The 21,992-nt window shown below is 43.5% G+C and overlaps 2 protein-coding genes across 2 annotated transcripts in view; one reads left to right on the top strand and one right to left on the bottom strand.

The window, feature by feature from the left end:
- zc3h3 (zinc finger CCCH-type containing 3) overlaps positions 1–7,411 on the bottom strand; it is a gene marked incomplete at its 5' end in the record, with an annotated part of 47,966 nt that extends 40,555 nt beyond the window's left edge. The window contains 3 exons of the mRNA XM_079221366.1: positions 4,853–5,004; positions 5,204–6,644; positions 7,366–7,411. Coding sequence (XP_079077492.1) covers positions 4,853–5,004; positions 5,204–6,644; positions 7,366–7,411 — 1,639 coding nt within the window. The remainder of the gene's footprint in view (positions 1–4,852; positions 5,005–5,203; positions 6,645–7,365) is intronic.
- Positions 7,412–10,353: 2,942 nt separating this feature from the next.
- On the top strand, positions 10,354–16,351 carry cyldl (cylindromatosis (turban tumor syndrome), like; the record flags this gene model as incomplete). Its single annotated transcript, XM_079221525.1, has 14 exons — positions 10,354–10,599; positions 10,711–10,983; positions 11,352–11,430; positions 11,518–11,684; positions 11,787–11,952; positions 12,407–12,539; positions 12,904–13,014; positions 13,114–13,205; positions 13,300–13,363; positions 13,480–13,612; positions 13,966–14,074; positions 14,174–14,292; positions 14,714–14,927; positions 15,014–16,351. 14 exons carry the CDS (start codon positions 10,354–10,356, stop codon positions 15,196–15,198), a joined length of 2,091 nt encoding a protein of 696 aa, XP_079077651.1. The 3' UTR covers positions 15,199–16,351.
- Between the last annotated feature and the right edge of the window lie 5,641 nt (positions 16,352–21,992).

The raw sequence follows: 21,992 nt of genomic DNA, 5'->3' as shown, positions 1-21,992 counted from the left end.
GATGTTTACAAATTGGTCTGCACAGACAGCAGTGCAAAAATAGTCCCCCTCTGTGCAGCTGCAGCAGGTACATCTAACGTTCATCTGAATGTCGTTAAATTTCCCTTTTACATCTCAAAGTCTTAAAGAACGAAAAGGTGGGAGTAAACTATCTCTTCTCTACTACTACAGTCTGAATTTTGGAAATTCCTTGAACCAATCACAAATGTCATGGGTGGGACCTGAACTACATTTAAATCAGCAAGTTCATTTTAGGAATATTCAGAACATGGACAGTAAACTTCTGCTGTAATCGGCTGACAAACATCCAACGACCAGTACTATTAGATGTGAGTTGTTTATGGAAAAACAAAATATGCCAGAAATCAGCCTATGTTTTTTTTTTCTGAAGCGTTTCAGTGCATCAATGCTGGGAAGTAGGTTCACCCTGATGAGTGCGTGCACAACAACGAGCACAACGACTTTGAGAAGCATTGACGCGTGTTTTGACGCCTGTCAAACGATGTCGGTGCCCTCCTTCATTTAGAGAACCCGCAATCTGCAGAATTTCTGTTATACGCGGAAGTTTCATCCGTGTTTGCACGTGGCGTACATACAGTAGTTGGTACATGCAGATCACTGGAGAAAGTGGGAAAAGGTCAGAGGGAGCCAGACCCCGATGCAGAGCAGCACACATGATTTATGGGTGAAATAAATGGGATCACTGTAGGCACGGTAACAGGATCCCTGAAGGAGCAGGAGGGATTAGTATGTGGTGGTAATGGGCTCCAAGGTATTGGGTTTGGGCGGGGGTTCAGCGTGTTGGTACGCTGCCACTGTAAGAGAGCCACTCCTACTACAGCACACAAACAATCTGACAAGTGTGCGTGTGTGTGCGCGCATGTTTTATGACTTACACAAACAGGGTACGAGCCGAGCAGTAAAACTAGAGTGGCCAATGGATACATCCAATTCTAAATACATAACTCAGGAGAAATAAGAGAAGAGTTTAGTTTGGAGAAAAAAAAAGATGTAGGGGGTCTGAATTGGTGACGGCGTGTTGCTGCAGGTACCGGAGAAGAGTCCCATTTTACGGCCACAGCTGGTCACTTTATTGAACATAACTCTTTGTCACACGTGCTCAAAATGTAACATTATCTTGACAAGTGCTACGCAAGACTGGTTCCTCTGCCTCCCCCTGGAGCTCTGAATGGCCTTTGCAAGAGTCCACCGCCCACAGAAAACACTCAATTTACAGCGGAGCGGTCACAAAAAGCTCAAATGTCTATCTGGAAACATTTGAGGCGAGAAATGGGTAATACAGTAACCGAGTGTCGATTCAAGTTTGATCAGCGATGCCTAGTTTGGCTGTTGGATCGGAGTTCACGCGCTTCACGTGCAGTGATCAACAGCTCAAGTCTTTGGTCGCTTCCTACGGGAGCGGTGGAAGTGCCATTAGGAGCACTAGGGGGAGAAAAAGGAACCCGTTTTTTTTTCCCCAACGATTATCCATCTTGTGTACTTCTGTCAGGATATAGTGACAGTTTGAGCAAATGTGAAGAAAATGTATTTTCATTAAAGTTACTAACTCGTTTTAAGATGCACGGGACACCAAACCAAAGACAGGATTTTACAACTCCAATGCAACATTATTTCACCCTCAGCCTCGACAGTCGCGATGTAAACAGTTAAATTGCACCATTCATGATACCTCTACCAGGAATGTGCTCCTGCACTTATTCGATCAATAGCACCATCATCAACATAAACCGCGGATGTGGACTTTCAAACAAAGACAAATGTGAAATGTATTTCCAAAACTTGGACGTGTGCGTTTCTACTGGACGATGATGAGCGACATTTCCTTTTAACCTTCATGTACAACGACTTCCATTGGAATGCTCACGTAACTTTTGCACAACTATAGCTTCTGTTTTTTTTTTACGATAATATGTTGTGGCAGTTTCATATTTAAGTGTCTTTTTGATCAAATAAAAAAGGGGCAGATCTTCCTTCAGGTGCTAATAGTCCCTGCAGAGTTGAGATGGTTAGTTGGCAAAAAAAATTTAGCAAATAAATAGGAAACAATACCCCATATAGTAAATAAAGATTGTATGATGGGTTTGATAACTCTTAAGATTTATTGTTTTTCTCCAGAAAGTAATTCCTACAGTCAGATGAACTCCCTTGACATTTCACTTCAGACTAAGAATACGATTTTGCAGAAATTGCCTGCAGTCTGCAAAGTGATTCGCGGTGCTGGGCTTAAAAAGTCACAAGGCATATTAGCAGAACGGTGACGACAACCACGGAGAAAAAAAGACTGGATGAGAGATGGTGAGGAGGGGGGAGAGAAACCGGAGCGAGATAGAGACCTAAAAACGCTCTAGAAGCCCGTCACATGGGGCTTGAAGGCGCACGGCTCAGCACTCTTCCTCTCCGTGTTCCGACCGCTCCTGACATTTATCTGCTTTATTAGATTATCTGGGCTACGTGGCTGTCTCCGAGCACACGCAAGCACAGATGTATTCATTCACACACACCTCTGGATTCATTACAGGCCTAACTGCTTACTTAGGTTTATGCCCTCTTTAAATTAAACCACAGATAACCGAACACCTCAGGAAATCCCCCCGTCCCCCTAACGCGGAGAGAGGAAAGGCTCGAGCCGGCCATTGGGGAGGAAATTAAGAAACATTGTTTGCGAGCGTATTATCATGCATGTGTGAGTGGTCATAAGGTTGTTTTTTTTAACGGGCTCATCTATAGGGACTCTTGCTTCCCATCATTAGTAATTCAATTTGCTCTTTATTAGCAGCTCTTATCGGAGGCACAGACGGCTACGAGCAGCTTTCCTCACTCCATCTTCCTTTGCGCGCACCCCTGCTCCACCTTTCCCGTGTCTCCCATTCGGAGTCCCCGTCTTTAATTAGAGGCGCCTGTGTTCCCGCTGCGGGCCATGCAGGGTCCCCAAACGTTAAAAGTGCACGGAGAAACGATGAAGGGGAAAGGGGAGGAGGGGGTGGAGGATGCAGGTGGTGTGAGGAAGGACACAAAAAGTTAAAGAACCAGAAAAAGAGAGGCAGACTGATGGACGCAGAGCCATTGGGACGAATACAACCTAATGTTAATAGTGATGGCTTTTCTAATGTCTTCTGACTTCATTGAGTATGGGAGATTACACCAAGACGGGCATGAGGCGTGTAGGGTACACGCAGAATGACCGGAGGGGTGGAGGGGCAAGAGGAGGAGGGGGAGGGGCGGAAAAAAAACAACAAAAAAAACAATGATTGCTTTCCATCAGGTTAAGCCTATATTCTACAGTTCGTTAAAACAATCCAATTTGCAAAAGGATAATTATGCATTAGCTCCTTTTTATCTACTGGAGGGAGAGCGGTGCCAGGGCTTGATAGCAGTGGCGCTGCCCGCCTCCACCTCTGCAAATTACCCGCTATCGGCACTTGTTCGCCATCACGGCTGAATTGGGCAATCAATTAACCTCCCCCCACCTCCTCCTCCTCCTCTTAAAGCGTGCCTGTAAGCTTCGATATACTGACAGACAGCAACACAAAGCCCCTACTAGGACCACTAGGATGTGAGCTCCTGCCCTCTACTGGAGAGAGCTGTAACAGCCGCTGTCAGAGCCGCTTTCTCCCAATTCCAGACAACATACCAGTTAAGTAGTGTGCTCACACTGGAAAAATTAAAGAATAAAAGTATACTAATGGGGGGGGGAGGGAACCCTGCAGCATTACATCAAAATCTCAGGTTAATTGAATGGTCAGCACGTGTATTACATCAACTAGAAAAAAAACAATGCACTACGACAATAAGCAGTAGTGCAAACGATATTCTCGTACATAGTAGAGGCAGTAGTGCGATAACACTGGGGCACAGGTTGAGCAGAACTGAAAACAAGCACCGAAAGGGAGACGATGCCATAAACAGGGGAAAGAAAATGAAGTCAACAAAAAGCAAAGAGAAACAAACCAAGTGAGAATCCACAGAAAAATCTCTGTGCGTGATACACAGTGATGTTTCAGAGGCTGACAAAGAAAGTGGCAACAAATACATCTTGTATGTATGGACTGGGAGAGAGAGAAAACTGTGCCCTCTGAGGGTCGCTTCTATGTATGAGGATGCCAAAGCCCATTAGCAAGTCTTTGTTTTCTTTAGGCTGTAAGAGCTTAATGCAAATGCACTGATATTTTTATGACAGAACAGAGCACAAAACAAAACATCTTTGGCAGAGAGTCTACGGTAAGCATCAGTTTGATTGGATGTTTGTCATATTTGTCGTGGCAAATCTAGCAAACATAGTGACTGTGTGAATCATTGCAACGGTGTAAATAAAAAAAAAAAAAAGGCATACAAAAAGACAAAGTACTTTTATGATTCTGTGTAATTACATAAAGAACAAACCTGCTCGTTTGGCAGATTAAACATACATATTAATTGTGTAATTTGGTTGTGATTTAAGAACTTGAATGCCTGATGGACCGTTAAAACAAGTTGTCACAGCACCACCAGATGGTCATAAGGTGTAATTCTTATGGACTAAGTAGTGGGTGAGAATTTAGACCCACATACTTGTAAGTGAGGGAGAGGTGAAGGAGTATTAAAAATAGATTCATCAGAAGTAACTACACAGTTCTATAATTTCTACCATCAGACCGCAGACAACACAGTTGTACCGTCACCAGCCAGATTAGATATGTTCCCTCTTGACCATGGATGAGCATTTAGGTGACAGCTCATTTGGAGTAATCTGTTATGGTAAACCAATGAGAGAAGAACTGTGGAGAGTAAATGCTCTTTGTGAAACCGAGCGGAGCAACACCATAGACGACAGTCTGAAGTGCGTGCTTCTTACTTGTCCTGGATGAGGTGGGGGAGAGCCGCCTCAACTTGTGTCGGCCAAAAGACACAAGCTCCCTGGTGGGTGTCCTCCTCGCTCCGACGGGACTCCTGCTCGAGCTGGGCAACCGGCCCCGCGGGGAGCACTTCACCTCTGACCCACTTCCACTGTGGTCACAGGACAGACGGCAAAGGAGAAACGGTGCGATGAGCAATACACTAGAAGCTGCGATTTAGCTAATTACATTGAGAAAGATCTATTTAATGAAAGCATTCTGCCACCGTCTGGCATATTAAAAAGAGGTGTCAAAGTACAGATAGACGAGAGGACAGTAAAGCAGATCATGTCCAGGTTTCCAAAACTTACCTAGTAGCAGACTTCCTAATGATTTTCATCCTGCTTCGGAGCTTGAACCCAGAAGGGGAGGAGGATGGCATCAGGTGGGTACGTTGGGAACGTTGGGTTCCAGACGGGGAAGGAGCAAGCCCTCCTTTCCCTCCTTTGTTGCTTCTTTCTGACGTCCAGTGGAAGGCAGATCGACGACGGGCCACTGTTGCCCCTCCTGCCGCTGCCCCAGAGGTACTCTGACCTCCAGCCTTCCAGCGGTAACGGCTAATCGGCGAGGAGCTGGCAGAGGAACCCGTGACTCCCTTTTTTGTCTTATCTTCTGCTCTTAGCTTCTTGTTAACCTCTCCCTTCTCCAGAGCTCTTTGGGCAAGAGCCAGGGCTTTGGGCGATATGGACTTTCGAGGCATTTTAGCTTGGGCTCCAGCGGAGATGGAGACCCACCTGTACTTGGAGGTTTTGGGGGCTACATTGAGTAAGCTTAGCTTTCGAGGTAACTTCTTGCCGGGCGTTCTCTTCGCTGTGAATGAGGGGGAGCTTCCACTGGCAACTCCAGCTTTCGAGACTGAAGTGGGGGAGGAAATTGAGCTGGCTTGTTTCAGCCCCACACCTCTTACGTTCTGGCTCTTTATCCAAGTGAACTTAGACTTCTTCAAAAAGGAGGCATTGACTTGGCCCTGGCTGGTGTGAGATGCGGGGTCGATTGAATGCTTTGACACATCAGGCAGAGCAGCGAGAGGTGGTATGGCGTTGGCATTAGGAACTGCTGGAGTTGGCTTGGTAATAGTTGGTTTGGTCTCAGTACTGCTGGTTTGGCATGCCATGGTAGGTTTGATCCGCGCTTGAGGGATGCTCTGCAAACTGGTCGAGGTGTTGGCCTTAACTGAGGACGGCACTTCTAAAGAACTACTGACTTTCTTCTCTGGCAGGACTGCACGCCTACTTTCGGTACTCTGCTGCAGATCTTGAGTCTGTCTATGCATCGTTTCATGTGGCTCACTCGTGCTTGTTGATCTTGACTCTCCTATTACATCTTCATATCGAGACACAGCTGGTCCTGTTTTTGTAAGAGTATCCGTGGGTTTTTTCTCATTCTCAGTTGCAACTCCCCCTGTGGTGCTGTTTATATGTCGCTCATCCTTTTGTTGGGGCAGTGGCTGGGCAGTAGTGGGCAGTGAGGCGCTGTGAGACACACTGTGGGAACTGGACTGATATACAGTGGAGAAAGTAGAAGCTGAGGGACGCCCGACAGATGGCTGGGGGTTCTTGTTGCTCAGCGAGTACGTCTTCCTCCAACTTCCACGGCTCTGAGGAGCATACAGTCCCCCTCTGGAGCTGGGAGGCTGGACGACAGATGCCTTGTGACCTCTGCCTCCCGCTGACATTGTAGCTTCCGGTTGCCTCGGCTCATCTCTTGCAAACGGCGTGTCGCCATGGACACTCTTATGTTCATTGATGAGATCTGGGAATTTGAAAAATAGGAGTTATGTAGTTGCACAATCGTATCACAGGGGATACAGGAGCATAAGGACACACAAACCATGTAAAAGAGTCGATCGATTCAGCGGACAAAATCTACTTCTCACTTTGCTTGAGAGGAATTTAGCTTGAAGATGAAAGGAATTCTATGGATATATATATTTATATATATATATATATATATATATATATATATATATATATATATAACGCTATACGTCAATGTGAACATAATACTGAAGCTGTTTTGGCGGACTGTTCTGGAGCAACACCTGCTTGGTGGCGTTTTTACTTTTTCCTCGTCACCCACCAGTGCCATCTACTCGATACCATGGCATACAGCGCCAGCTAAATACCGCCAAATGTAATCAAGAACTATGTTAGCGCCAATTTGTTAACGTTTTGTTAACTGAGCTAAACTAACCTGTTGACTGCATAAAAAGCGACCTAGTTATTATTAGAATATATGACCAAACTACCACTACGTATCTCTAAATGCAGTACACTAAGCTGACGTCAGATAAAGGCACCAACATCTCTCTTCTTCGATGTGTGCAGCAAAGCTAACAGTTAATAGTTGTTATATAAAACCAGTAACACTACTTCAAAACGCCCAGCAGCCACACGACAGCTCATTTAAAAAAACTGTAGCCTAACCCGCTTTCTACCAAACATCCGAAACGGGAGTGTACAGGGAGCTTTACTTTGTAGAAGTTCAATTTGCCTCTTCAGCGCTTCTCTCTCCTCCATGTTTACACCCGAAACGTTTCGTCATCTGACTGCGACGAAACAGGCCTTTACGGATGATGCGTCTTTCATCGTCCAATCACAGAACGCGGTCGTTGTATTAGGGTTCTAATTCCTCAGTCATGTCTTACAGGTTGGCACTTCATTCACTGTCAAATCTGTGGGGCCAATTGTCCCTGGACAAAATAAAACCAGGGACAATGTACATTAGTTACAGCGACAAGAGACATTATGAAGTAAACAATCATCAATAGTTAAGTGTCAGATATTAGTAATAAAGACAATACATTATGAAATTAATAATTGTCAATGATTAGCAACACAAAAGACAGCGTATGTAAATTGTAAATAAAATAATACATTTGTCAATTGTAAAATTATGTATGTTTTGTTTCGCTCATGTATATTGACACAACTGATTTCCAAAGTCTGTCGATCAAAACACCAATAATTTAGGCATAGGTGACAGCCAGCAAGAATTGGTGTTCAAGAAGTGAAGAAATGTCTTTTGTCAAAATATAGTGTTCAAAACACTCGTTGATTGGATTTTTTTGTTTTTTGCATCTCAAGTCTCTTCAGTTTTGCAAAGAATTAGTTTTTTCAGTATCTCCAGACTATATGATGGAATATGAAGTATGTAATGCCCTTCATCAAATTAATCCACAGGCCTTACTTTCAGCTCCTTTTTTGCCAGAAAGCAGTTCCAGTAAAAACTGTACTCAATTCAGTCTGTGGAGTCATTGGGGCGAATGTTTCTCTGCAGACGAAATGCTGTTGTGTAATACTACACGTGCAACAAAGAAAAACAATTCAGAAATCAAAGGAAAGATATCTCTAAAAATATATTATTTCTATGCAGCGGAGTGTCGTTATTTTGCCGGCTCTGGTCTCAACTTGTTTTGCACTTGTCCTCCATGTTTTCCGCAGTGTGTGCCAGGTTGGGTCAAACCATACTGATATGGGGGAGACTCTGGGTTTGTAGGATAATTAAATCAAACAGCCTACTGAATATAAAATCCACAACTGATGGCGCTGCCTGCATGACAGGAAAAATGGGGTTGTGAGGAGAATTGAGTGCTGCTTAATTTTCTGTAAAGCACAATGTTTTTCAGTATTTACCTACTGATGAGGTAATCACAAGGAAAGTTAATTTTGTATACATGAATCCTTTTGAATTAATTTATTTTGAATTTGTGGAAAAGCTGCTCTTCAAGACAGTGACTGGTTCCATAGAAAAGTGTTTGTCATAGATTCAGTGAGTGTGTATTCTCAGTTAAAGTTAGGTCATTTGAGTCTTTTTGAAACTACTTCTTAGTTGTTGGACTTTTTGTTTGTGCATGAAAGCTGTTGAGTTTATTTAAAAATGGATGAAGATTCTGAATTGTTATGTATGTTGTAATACCTCGTGTCCTGAAGATGCACTTTTTGGTTTTTAATTCAAATCCAGCTATTTGAGTGTAAAAGGGAATAGTTCCCACTCTAGCATCGCCACTAGCTGCTCGTTTTAGTTAATCATTAAACTTGTCAAACTGCACCATCTTTTCATTATATAAATTTGAGAAGTTGAGAATGTTCCTCGATTTGGGTCGCGGCTTGTCATTCAGGGGAGGTGGTGGGTCCCGGTGCCAGACCAGTTGAGAACCACTGCTCTAAACCAAACCAAAACTACATGGATGGATTCCAGTAAGGAGAGAAAGCTAAAATGTTTGCTCACATTTGAGAGCTGTTCTGATGGGGATGACCATTCAAAGCTGTACATTGTTATGAAAATACCATTGCAACCATAACACAATGGTTCTGGTATACAGGGCAATTTTAATTCCCAATACCACAAATCACAAATTTGCCTCAAGCATACAACGCCCCCTGACCGTATACCCTTGATTTTGACGGGAGAAATATAAGAAACATTAATTGGAGCAACTGAGGATGGCCCTCTCTCCCCGCATGACAAGGTTATAAACAGTGTAGCTCACAGAATATCCAGGATAACACAATGACAGTATGCTCAACCAAGATGCCAACATTATAGATTGTGTCCGTGTGACAATGCACCTACTTTCAGCTATAATTAACTGCAGAGTGAAGTTTGGAGGGAGCAAACAGCACGCCTCATGAAACCGGATTTGAACACGGCAGCCGCGTGAATGGCCTTCTTACTGGTTGTCTGTAAGACCGTACTGTGGGGCTCAAGCTGCCCACGCCATCGAGCGGCTGCTGGCTGTCAACTGATTTTAAAACAACATCACTTGGGAAATGTGTTCCCAACATTAATGACCAAACATTGCCAAGAAGTTGTTTCAGTGGTCTACAACCAAAACAAACAACAAACATTTATATCAGGAAGAGCGCGACATGTCGATGACGCCGCATGTCAACTGAAATGAAAGAGGAAGTGAAACTATACAGTAACTGGTTTGGACCCAAACAGAGAAGCTCGGAGGCAACGCAGGAATCCCATTTAAAAGTTGCCTAGCTCTCACAAGGTAAGGCTCACCTTGTCACACGCAAAACGGGAAAAGAAAGGGGAAACCGCCGGAGCGACACGAGAGCAAAGCTGTGACGTCACATGTCGGTGAAACGGCTCAGTTAACGGCAGCTAACTGCGAGTTCAGTCTTAGCTAGTTAGCGAGCTAGCTTGAACGTTTTGTACAAAGTAGATAATATTCGTATCGCTGTTGCAGCAACACCTGTGTAAATTGTGTCTGTTTGTGCGTGTTTGTGTTTCTATACAGTTCCTCTGTTTGGCAATGACGTCAACAAACAAACGGTACTTCATCCTAACAAAACATCCGGAATACCGTGATCTGAGCCAACCTGGCAGCATCTGCTACCTAACTGAACACAAGTACAGTTCACTTACGAGAACATGTTCTCCCGTGAAGTTGCCCGTCTTCTTCGTGGGCTCGCATGCCAGGCGTGAGTGCGAGTTGGAGACGAGTTGCATGGAGCCGCTGAGCGTAGAGGAAGCCGAGCTGCTGCTGGGCCTGTCCGGGGACGCCGAGAAACTGAAGTGGTACCTGGAGAGAGATGCCCTCCGAGCGGCGAGGGGACTCTCCGTGGGCACCGCCGTGACCGTGACCGTGGACGAGGAAGGAGAGCGGCTCCGAGGTATCGTGCGCTACATCGGAAGAACGAAGGATCCATCCTACTCCTGTCCACCAGGCACGTTCTTTGGCATTGAACTACAGGTGGGGACTTTCAAAACTGTTACTGCCTTGCATTCACCTCTGAAAACCCCAAACACAAAATGTAATTGGGTTTGTGGTTAAGTGTGTGCTGCTCTGCTTCGTTCCACCTAGGGTGAAGACAAGGGGAAGGGGAATACTGATGGGAAATGCCAATACAAAACCCTCTTCTCCTGCAAGAAGGATTGTGGCATTTTCGCCCCGTTCTCCAGAGTCAGGCCGGTGGTTCCCAGCTCCTTGTCCCCCTCCAACGCTGAGCACTCTCAAACAGCAGAAGAGCTAACCCAAGGAGATCGGGTCACGTACTTCATCGGGGATAATTGTCGCCATGGCATGGTGCTGCATGTGCAGGAGAAGGACGGAGAACATATTGTTCGGATATCCTCGGCGAGTACTATTATATGTTTATTGGGTAAAATAATACAAAACATCTTAGAAAAGATGGTTTCAAACTTTGTAAAGAGGGAGCTTTGTTCATTTTAAATTGTGTGACTACTTTGGTATGCTTTTTAATCTATTTTTGGAATTCAAAATTGAGGTCTGAAACATCCTAAAACTTGCAATTATCCTGTTTGTTGTCTTCCTCGCATCCATGCACATGTTTTCTTTTAGCTATGAATCGCCACACTGTCACAGTTTATGTGCTCCTGCTCGTCCTCCAGTTCTCTTACACAACCAGCAGTTCAGATTTGAATTGAGATGAGCCACTTCATTCAACAGCGCATTGATAATTTTGTCTTTGTTGCCGTTTTCAGGACACAGATGAGAATGGAAAGAGAGGCGGCGAAGTGGATGTCCCACTATATTTGGTTGCGAAGGGGGAGGTGCCCCAAGGTTTGAGCAACTTTTTACATGATGATGTGTGAAGCTATTCTTTACATTTGTATAAGAAATCTGACTCCAATGTATTCTTCGCTGTAGAGCCAGAGGGGATGGACGTTGATACAACACCAGTGGAAAAAGACAGTGGCGATCTGAGCCTGAACTCTGTGGTGGAGGTGACCTTGGGCAAAGGCACGTCATATGGAATCATCCGCTGGATCGGCACTCTGCCTGGTGTTAAGGACACCATGGCTGGACTCGAGCTGGTAAGTCTGATCCATGGCAAATTATTGCTTTTCTTTTTCATTGTTTGGTTCCTTCCATTTGATCGTGGATGAAATTAATCTCTTTCCTGTGTCCGTCTCCAGGACGAAGACGACGGGGTGAGTGACGGCACCTTCAAGAGGGAGCGTTACTTTGACTGTCCGCCGAAGAAAGCCCTGTTCGTGAAGCTTCGATCCTGCCGTCCCGACTCGCGGTTTCAGAGCGCATCAGCCGGTTGCAGCGAGAGGACGCTGAAACAGGACGACCCAGGTCAGAACAACACTGACCAACGGTTTCGGCTCAGTCTTGAGCAACTCCTTTGTTCACAGTTTTGTTGTGTTGTTGAGTGCTGAAAATCCATGTGCTCTTATATGGGTCAAGTTTAAGTCAGTCAGTGCCCCCTTGTGGACACAGTGATGCAACATATCAGGTTTTAATGTTATTCATGTTACATTTATCTGAGTTTAATAGATGAAATGTCTTCGAAAACAATATGTCAGCTCCGATACAGTTTATAAAGTAAAAGAACAAGAAACATTACCAATAAAGTTGTACACACAGTGAGGGGCCAATCATGAAAGACAGCTCCAGACACAAAAACACACTTAGGTGTGAAGACGGCATGAATAGTGCAGAACACGCTTATTGTATGTTAACTGTTTCTCTAATCACTGTACAAGAGGCGACGCTGCATCAGTAATGATTTACATGTGTGTTCCTGTAGAGACTGATGAAGAGCACAAGCTGGGGACTGTTCCTCCCATCAGCACAAAGCAGGTCAGCCAGATTTTGATTGGACGAATGAAGGGGATCCAAGGCCACTACAACTCCTGCTACATGGACGCCACGCTCTTCAGGTCAGGATGATGGCAAATAGTGTGCGCTTTAAGGTTCGGCTGGTTGTATCCCATTTATTCTACAAATCACCTGCATTGAACATTATTTCAGACCATCATCCAAGTCGCATCAATATATTTTTGACGGCTTTTAATTTCTGCACGTTATGGAATTTGTCTTGCCACAAGACACATGCTTGAGTTGCTTACAATATTTTTTTAGGGGAAGCTTTATCATGGTCAGTGGTAATGCATTTGCAAGGATTGGTCTTTTTCATTGGCTGGTTCCAGATCCCTGTAAGCACACTGACAGGAATAGAAATTTGAAAGGAAACCGAATGTAATACTTAACTCCACACTCTTTCCTTTTTGTCTGTGCTTTCAGCTTGTTTTCCTGCTCCTCTGTGTTGGACACCATGCTGTTTAAATCAACAGAACCTCAAGATGCCCCCATTCAAAGCACACTGCTCCACGATATTGTTAATCCCCTCCGCAAGTATGTGTGCGTCGTTATGCATTTTTTGCAAAACATTTAATAATGGTTTTGTGGTACTTGAATAACGTGTAAATACTCTCGTGTGCATGCTCTCTGCAGTAAGGGCTTTGTGGAAGGGCGGCACATCATGAAGCTCCGGCAGCAGCTACAGAAACACGGCTACTGTAAATCCTTCACCACAGATGAGAAGGGTCCGTTTAATCTGGAAGCTTTCAAACCTCGGATTTTTGTTTTTCTGGTTTGAAGTGACTGTTTATGTGGCTTCTTTTTTTTTTAATCTCTCAGATCCAGAGGAGTTTCTTACCGTCATCATGCACCACATTCTAGCGCTGGATCCTCTCCTCAAACTGTACAGTTCCACCGCGGCTTTAATACCACCTCCCACTGCATCGCTTTAAAATACAATACGTCTTGCGAAGGATTTCGCATTCACGCCTCGCATTCCCCTCCCTCTTTCCCATTTAGCTCAGCGGGGGGTAAAGTGCAGGAGAGTTACTGCTATCAGATCTTCTTAGACCAGAACCACAGCCTGGTGCTGCCGACCGTCCAGCAGCTGCTGGAGCATTCCTTCCACACGGCAGGACTCAAGCTGGCAGAGGTGAGATCACTCTATGACACATTTTTGATATGGGATACTTGTGTAGAACAAGTAATAATGAAATAATCAATTTAAAGAACTATTTGTTTTAGTAGCAACATTTTCCTAGATTTAACGGCTGGTGTTTGTGCTGCTGTGTCAACTCAATTGATGCTGATCTGTGTCACAAAATGTAAAACTCGTTTTCTGCATAAATCAAATATTTGATGCTTTCCTTTGATTCTCCAGTAGATGTCCCTGTTGGACAGTTTTCTTAGCAGGTCTCCTGGAATGAGTTCACTTTGGTGTGTGTGTGCATGGCGTCAGTGTGTGTGTGTGATCTTTTTTTTTATTTGATTGTCTTATAATTGCAGGTGCCATCCTGCCTCATCCTCCAGATGCCTCGCTTCGGGAAGAAATTCAAGATGTTTGACAAGATCATTCCGTCTCTGGAGCTGGACATTACCGACCTCCTCTCTGAAGGTACTGTTAAACGCACACAAGCAACACACTTGGACTCACGTGGTCGAAAGCAAACAGTGAACACAACGTGTGGTGTGTGTGTGTGTGTGTGTGTTTTAGGTCCTCAGCAGTGCATGCTGTGTGGAGACTTGGCCCAGGTAGACTGCACCGACTGTTTTAAAGATCCCATATTCGGCCAGACGGGATTCAAAATCTTCTGCACGACGTGTTCATCTCAGGTGCGGTGTTTGTGTCGTCCGTCTGCTGTCCGGCACCGCTTCACCAGCCCTGTAAAAAGAAAATATGGTTGAATTCTTTGTGACTCTGTTTCTGTGGCTCAATCCGTTTGTGCAGAAAGTGTTTCCCACCGAGCAGAAACGGCTTCTTACAGTTTTTTCTTTTCTTCCACCCACTGAAAGAACCAGAGCAGATGCTGCTTGTTTCATGTTTGCCACTGAGGGGGGAGTGGGAATAGTGGAGACTTTGCATACGGTGTATGTAGTCCTGAAACTCTGGCAATTGAGACAAATATTAGTCAATAACGATTTTGGCAATCAGTTGGATGTTTCAGTAAAAACAAACAACATTCCTTTAATTCTATTATGAACATAACATTTAAATGCAGCCCCGACAGCTTTTGTTTGTTTTCTGCTTTTCCAGGTGCACTCTCATCATCAAAGGCGGTCCCATCAACCGGCTGCTCTGGACATCCCCAAGGGTTATTTGGATCGCAGCATTCCTCACGCTCTAACCCGAGACAAGCTGGAGCTGTTCGCTGTCCTGTGCATCGAGACGAGCCACTACGTGTCCTTCATTAAGTACGGACCCGACAACCAAGACTGGATCTTCTTTGACAGCATGGCGGACCGACAAGGTGAGTCCGGTTTTTTGTATGCATCGTCTCATCACGTGTCACCGTTTATGAGGGCGTTCAGTGGCTCATGTGTGCGTTGTGTTCAGGAGAGAGAGACGGATTCAACATCCCGGAGGTTCACGCCTGCCCTGAAGTCGGCATGTACCTGGAAATGTCTCCCGTGGAGCTGGCCAATCAGGTGCCTCGAGACATGAAAGGTGTGGCCAAACGTCTCTTTTGTGACGCCTACATGTACCTGTATCAGAGCACCAGCATGTGTCTCTATCGCTGAGGGGACGCCAGCCCACAGCTTGCTCATTGCACAAAATGTAAATTTGAAGAAAGACAAAAACGTGTCTCCTGCGCTGCTCTTGTAATGACATTTGCGGATTGGTTTGTTATTCTTAAAGAATGTATGGAAGTACAGACATAACCATTTTAAACTTGTGTCTGTGTATATATACGTATATGTACAATTGTCTGCACTGGGGCCGGGAATTCATTATCATGGTTTCATGTCTGCTATACTTTAGGAAAAAAAGAGTATGAATTGAAATCATTTTGCATTTAAAAAATTGACAATCACTGCTATTGGCATCTGGGAGAAAAGACAAATGTTGCACTATAATATTAAGCTTTTGTAGTTTACTGTTTCCTCTTGGTGTTTGATAATTATCTATAAAAGTTATATTTACAATTTTTATACTGAGATTGCATGGGTGTTGCAGATGAAAAAATCTACCAAAGAAGACAGCATAGTAATGATTTAATACATTTAACTTAACAGGGCTATTGTAAACACAATGATATTGATTTGCTCAGCAAGCTCACCATTGTGCCTTAATGCTTTCTTTTAAATCTGGGTTTACAGTAACACTTGTTCAGATTCCTTTGAACATGGAATATGAAAATTAATTAATATTGTACCCATCAAGTCCGTGGATCATCATGCAAGTTAAACCTGTATAGGTGAATCTGGGAATATGTTTCACTCCCATCTTGATGCGCACTGCTCACCCTTGCATGAGCACCAGTGGAGCGGAGAAAAAAAACATGTTAAACAGAAATATGAATCATACTTGCAAGTTCCCCTCAAGACACTTTAAAACGTGTCAAATTGCTGAATTTGTATTGAAGAAGGCCACGGCCTGAAATTAAGTAAAACGTTTGTGAGGAAGTCCTTCATCTGCCCAATAAAGGTTGACTGTTAGGTTTCCCCCAGGAACTCTTCCCGTTTGGACATGCTTACTACAATATTACTATCAAATATGCTGATGACGCTCAGCTTTCTACTTGTATTCTCTCTTCTGAAAAGGGAGGCCATCCAAGTCAATGGTTGAGTGTATTAAAGACATAAATGAACTTGGATGTCTTACAGTTTCCTTCAACTTAATAATGACAAAACATATATTATGTGTATTGGTGCCTCAATAGCAGGAAATATGTTCTCATTTCTGTCTCTGTAAAGTACCTCACAGGTCCCAAACCTTAATTCTGATTTGTGACGTTGATTTCCAGAGCTTTGTATGCGGCAGCATTACATTTTCCTGATCTATCTCACCTTTCGTTTTCGTAGTGCGTCATGTGACTTGTGGCTGTGAATGAGAGCTGGAGAGAGGAGTGCCGGTGTTGTCAGAGTTTGTTGTCTTGGAGTACAGAAAGCAGAGATTAGTGTTCTCTAAATTAATTTCTATGTCATGGAAATCAATGACAAAGTGGATACAACGCAATATTTCAGAATGAAACTAGATTTAGACACAAAAACCTGGGAAAATAGGGTCCAGGTTGAAAAATACGTAAAGTACCTTTTAAAACATATTTTCGTGTAAAAGTTTGTTTGTAAATCTATCTCCCAGTACTTTCAATTTTCTTTTTTAAAACTAAATGTGAAAATCTGATGTCATTCCACCAGTCCTCAGATCTCCTTGCTTTGGTTTTATGTCAATTTTAAGGGGGATAATACAATTTTACTTTTCCCTCTTTGTCTATATCTGACTAGTCGGATATGAGCCAGACCAGGTCATCATGTCATCTTACAAAAACCTTCTGGTTGTTCAATTGATTGAATTCAAAATGTACGCTTTTGTCCAGTCCAGCCCATCATATCAGATATATACGTATATAATAAAAATATGATGAGGTTTTATCAAAGCACTGAAAACATATTTAAAGTGGTATACATGAAACATCTAGACATTTAATACAATAAAAAAAAAAAATTTAAATTGGTGTACCTGAATGCAAGATCAATGGAACTGAGGTTTACTGGATGTTTGGCAGCAGGTGAGATATGTACCTCTGTATGTGTCTGTGAGGGATGGCCATGCTGAGAGTGAGCTGTATTCTCTTGAAACAATTGACCCAAGCGCATAAATCAACAATAAAATATGAACTGCTCTTGGAAAGGTTTTTCAAAATGCTTTGGAGAAAAACATTTCCCTGAGTTGGGTTGCTTGGTTTACAAATGTGGCCAAAACGGTTAACCGATTCTCCTGATAAACGATACCCATGTTGGACAATTCTGCAGATCAAGATTCACATACAGCGTCAATGCCTTACCAATTATCAGAGTATAGGATACAATTTATAGTCCTGTTCTTCAAGCCTCGTTTCCTCTTGTGAAGGAGTACGGTCATGAATGGCAATCCCAAAGCATTAATCTATTCACATAAGCACAACTGAGGAGACTACTTTCAGATGAAGATCAAGCTCTTGAAAGTAGTGGCTTGTGTCACCAGAGGTCACATCCACAGCTATTTTCTTGTTATAATACTAGGAATTTTAAATTAATTAAAATAATAGTTAGAGAAAATCCAATGACCTTGGCATGCAACAGAGTCTGATCTCTTTTCTCCGTGGGTTCGCCTCCACCGATTCTGACTCGCTGCAAACACACATCTCGCATGCTGACTTGAGTGTTTCTCCTTTTGAAAGCAAAGCGGTGAAACAAGAAGGAAATTAACTGTTTTGCACACTTCAAAAGGCATACAGTCAGATTCACAAGCTCGCTGGGGTGTGGAATGTCTGTTACACTTAAGGTACAACAAAAAAACCGCCGCTTCGTCAGCTTTCAAGTGTGCGCTTTGGTGTCACGGCAGCCTCATCTCCATCGGTCCAGCGTTTCTCGCACCGCCACTTCACGTGCCGTGAATACACGGCAAGGATTTTTACATTATAAAGTGTACTTCTCCTCAGCCCTCTCACTCTGTCTGTCTCATCTTTTTTTTTTTCTCCAAACGATGCCTCAGTGGATATTTGTCTTGGTTCCGGATGCTTTTGATCCTGCAGTCCACCGCGTTCCCCCCCTCCCCCTCCGCCTCGCTGTGATCAGCTCTGCGTTTGACCTCTACGCTAGTTAGGAGTGCTGTGCTGTGCTGTGCTCAGTGATGAGGTGGGTTCTTTTGTATACCCGAGGGCACGGCCAGCTACGGCAAGCGGAGCAGCCTTGTCTTAATATACGGCCCCGCAACTCCACGGATCAGCATTTTCCAGCATATTCATCATTATGCAAAAAGAAGTACAGATCCTGCATGTGTGTGTTTACATTGCTTTGGGGAGAGTTGTGCCGGTCTGAGCGCCATAGTTGAAGTTATTGGTTTGTTGAAAGAAGATAGAGCCTGCGTAATAAAACACACACGACCGAAGCGGCAGTACTTCTCGCTATAATGCGCTCTGAATGCAGAGAGTCTGCAGGTCACAGTAATACACACATCTTGTTGTAGATTGCATATTTAAATGGTAAAAGTTTGGATGTCCCACTCATGAAACAGTAATTACAAACAAGAAAGTATTAGGCAAAAAACAAACCTCATAAAATACCAATATATATGCACATATATATAAGGATATATAAATTAAAGGTGGTGTCGTGCAAAGGAGAGTAGACAAACGTCCCCTAGTGCACATTGAAAAGCTGCACTCGTATAACTCTAATAATACATTCGCCTCCCTGCTGATCCCTACAAATTAGAAATACTGCTCCGTAATACATCGTGTGTCCTTGTTATCCATCTCAGATCTGAACACATTTGTCCTCACTGTGCAGTCAGGAAGCTTCCAGTAGGAAGGGGAACAAATACTATCAGCCTTGATGGACTGGAAGTCACATGACGTCTTTCTGCTGTCCTCAACGCAGACTCTGACACATGAATCCAGATCTGAGCTGGATTTCAAAAGGAGACAATCTGGGTCTCATTTTGAACTTGTGCATCTGCAGATTGATCCCACAGCCGATATGTTACGATCCAGTAAGGCCCGATATGAGATGAATAAATCCCCTGTTTTTGTATGTTCGCCACCATTTTGACTGTAAAGGAGCCTTGAGGGACGAGGCTGGAACCGAAGTTAGCATCACAACAATCCCTCGACCAAAAGCCATTTTGAGTTGCAGAAAATAAACTCTGTGGCAAACACACATTTATGATTCATTAAACGTACAAGTTTTTGGGTCACGCAAGTTTTCTTCTCACATGAACACCACTTTTAGGACTTCCGGAGCAACATTAGAGAATAAATGGACTCCTCCTTTACGGTCGCACAACATCACGTCATCCCCACTAAGCTAAAGGCGCATTTTATAACATAGAACAAAACGTAAATATATCTTAAGCTTAGGTTAACCACATACCTTATTTCAGGCACCCAGTGACTTTCAAATCGAGGGAACCGGAAGGGCAAAAACAAATTGTGACTCATTGGTTGGTTTGGTTTTAGGACCTGTTGCTGCAGCACTCTGAATGGGATTCGACCTTTGCTTTTTTGGGGGATCTTTACTCTACTGAGTAGGCAACGCTTTTCTAGTCGATCATTTTATTTATTAGGACATTTTTATTTCTGACCGTAATTCACACCTTTTCCTTTAAAAAAAAAATCTGAATGAGTCTTTTTTTTCTTTTTTTCTCCTGCCTCTTTCCTTATAATAAACCATTTGCATTAAAGATCACACATTCATTAAAGCTATTATGGACACCTCCATCCACTTTAAATCAATTCACACACATAAAAAAGTTCCTCTTCTCCCATGAGAGGAAAGGCTTTTATTGTCCCCTCCCCCTCTCCACCTGTGAGAATTATGACTTTCATATAGCCGTATGTTCTTTTCATTACCTGTCAGCATTAGTGCTCATAAAAGTCATTAAAGCACACAAGCTGGGTTAATACAGTTGTCTTTACAGGGCTCTTTGTGGCTTATGTCTCTTGAGACTGAAATTAATTCGGTGATCTTTGATTATTCTATGAGCTTCATATGTCATCAGCTCCTGTCGGACTGGGATCGACATCCATCATGATGAGCATTTCCCTCCATGGGAAGTATTCACAAAGGGGGCAGCTGGCCAATGTTAAATCTGCATAATTTAGCACCGTAAAGGTTAACGCCGTCTCATTTGCAACTTCAAAAGTTTCTCCCAGAGTGGGTTTATATTTCCATGTTCTCCTTTTAAGAACCCCGGACAGCTGAGACGCGTGACGGCAGTGAGACTGGCACATGAATGAGGAAGTATGTGATTGAACATTTTTAAAGAAGAAGTTGGCGGATAATGATAGATTATAAAGCATGTCTGCCTGGTGTCGTGCTCAGAGAGAAGCTGCCCGAGGGACGGCAGCTGATCCATCACAATAAACAGAGATGAGCTTCACATGAGACGTAGCTTTTAGTGAGAAACCCCTGATCGATTCCCCCACAGGCCGCAGGTCTTCTCTTAATCTCCCGCTTTATGTATCACGGATTCACAACCTTAATATTGGCACTTTGAGAAACATGCAGTCGCTTCCCCAGAGCTCCATTTGTGTCTTTACAAGCAGAACCACAGCTGCCACAAACTCGTCAACTCTAGCATGCAGTGCAGAGTGAAAGAAACTTCACATGTATGAAGCGCTCAGAGAGCACAAACCTCTGAGTGAGGGATAATCTAAATGTGTTATTATTGTAGGAGAACCTGTTTGGATATTGGCTTTTCTTTTTTTTTGCAATACTAAAGTCGTGGCTTTGTGGAGAGCAATGCTAAGGGTAAATCAATTCGGTTCAGACTGAAATATCTCAACAACTACATGATTTTTGACACGTACATTCGTGGTCCCCAGAGGACGAATCCTAACTCTGGTGATCCCCTGATTTTTTTGTCGAGCTCCATCATGAGAATGACATTCATAATTCAGAGTGAAATATCTTTATCGAAGGGATGACTGTAACGTTTGCCACGCATCACGAGAAGTTCGTTGGTCATACCGTCGTCATGTTGATGTAACACCCTGTTAGTTCTATGTGTGTATGAGTGTCTCCTGATTGTTCATTCCCTTCTCCTGTGTTTCCCCTCTGTGTCCTGATTGTTCATGCTCTACACCTGTGTTTCCCCTCTTTGTGTCCTGATTGTTCATGCTCTACACCTGTGTTTCCCCTCTTTGTGTCCTGATTGTTCATGCTCTACACCTGTGTTTCCTCTCTGTCTCCTGATTGTTCATGCTCTACACCTGTGTTTCCCCTCTGTGTCCTGATTGTTCATGCTCTACACCTGTGTTTCCCCTCTGTGTCCTGATTGTTCATGCTCTGCACCTGTGTTTCCCCTCTGTGTGTGTCCTGATTGTTCATGTCCTACACATGTGTTTCCCCTCTCTGTGGCTCCTGATTGTTCATGCTCTGCACCTGTGTTTCCTAGGGATGGGCGGATGAAGTCTTGTGAAGCATTGAGGCTTTCTTCCTATTTGTACCGAAAATGATTCAAAGCTTTGGGACTTCACTTTGAAGAAAAATGGCGACATCTGATGGCCGACTGGAGTCAAAGCAGCCGTTTAACAGTGTGACCAAAGCACTAGAACAACACCTCAATGTTTCAATCTCACATCTCTGCAGTAAAAGTCAATGAAAGCTGCGTGTTCATTCACAGATTTGAAGTTATATACAACCATAATCGATGTTGCTTCTGTCGTTTTTTATATTGCAATGAAACTAAATGCAGGTCAATAATATGAAACGACGTGTTCATGATGGGATTCGAACCTCTCCACACAGAACAAAATAGACCATTCTGCATGTACGTAACCCACTATACTATGGAGACATTTACAAATGAGTAGATTTCTTCACATTTT

This window comes from Taurulus bubalis, assembly GCF_910589615.1.
Source record: "Taurulus bubalis genome assembly, chromosome: 7".
In the NCBI taxonomy this organism is placed as follows: Eukaryota; Metazoa; Chordata; class Actinopteri; order Perciformes; family Cottidae; genus Taurulus; species Taurulus bubalis.
This window is presented reverse-complemented; position numbering and strand designations above follow the sequence as displayed.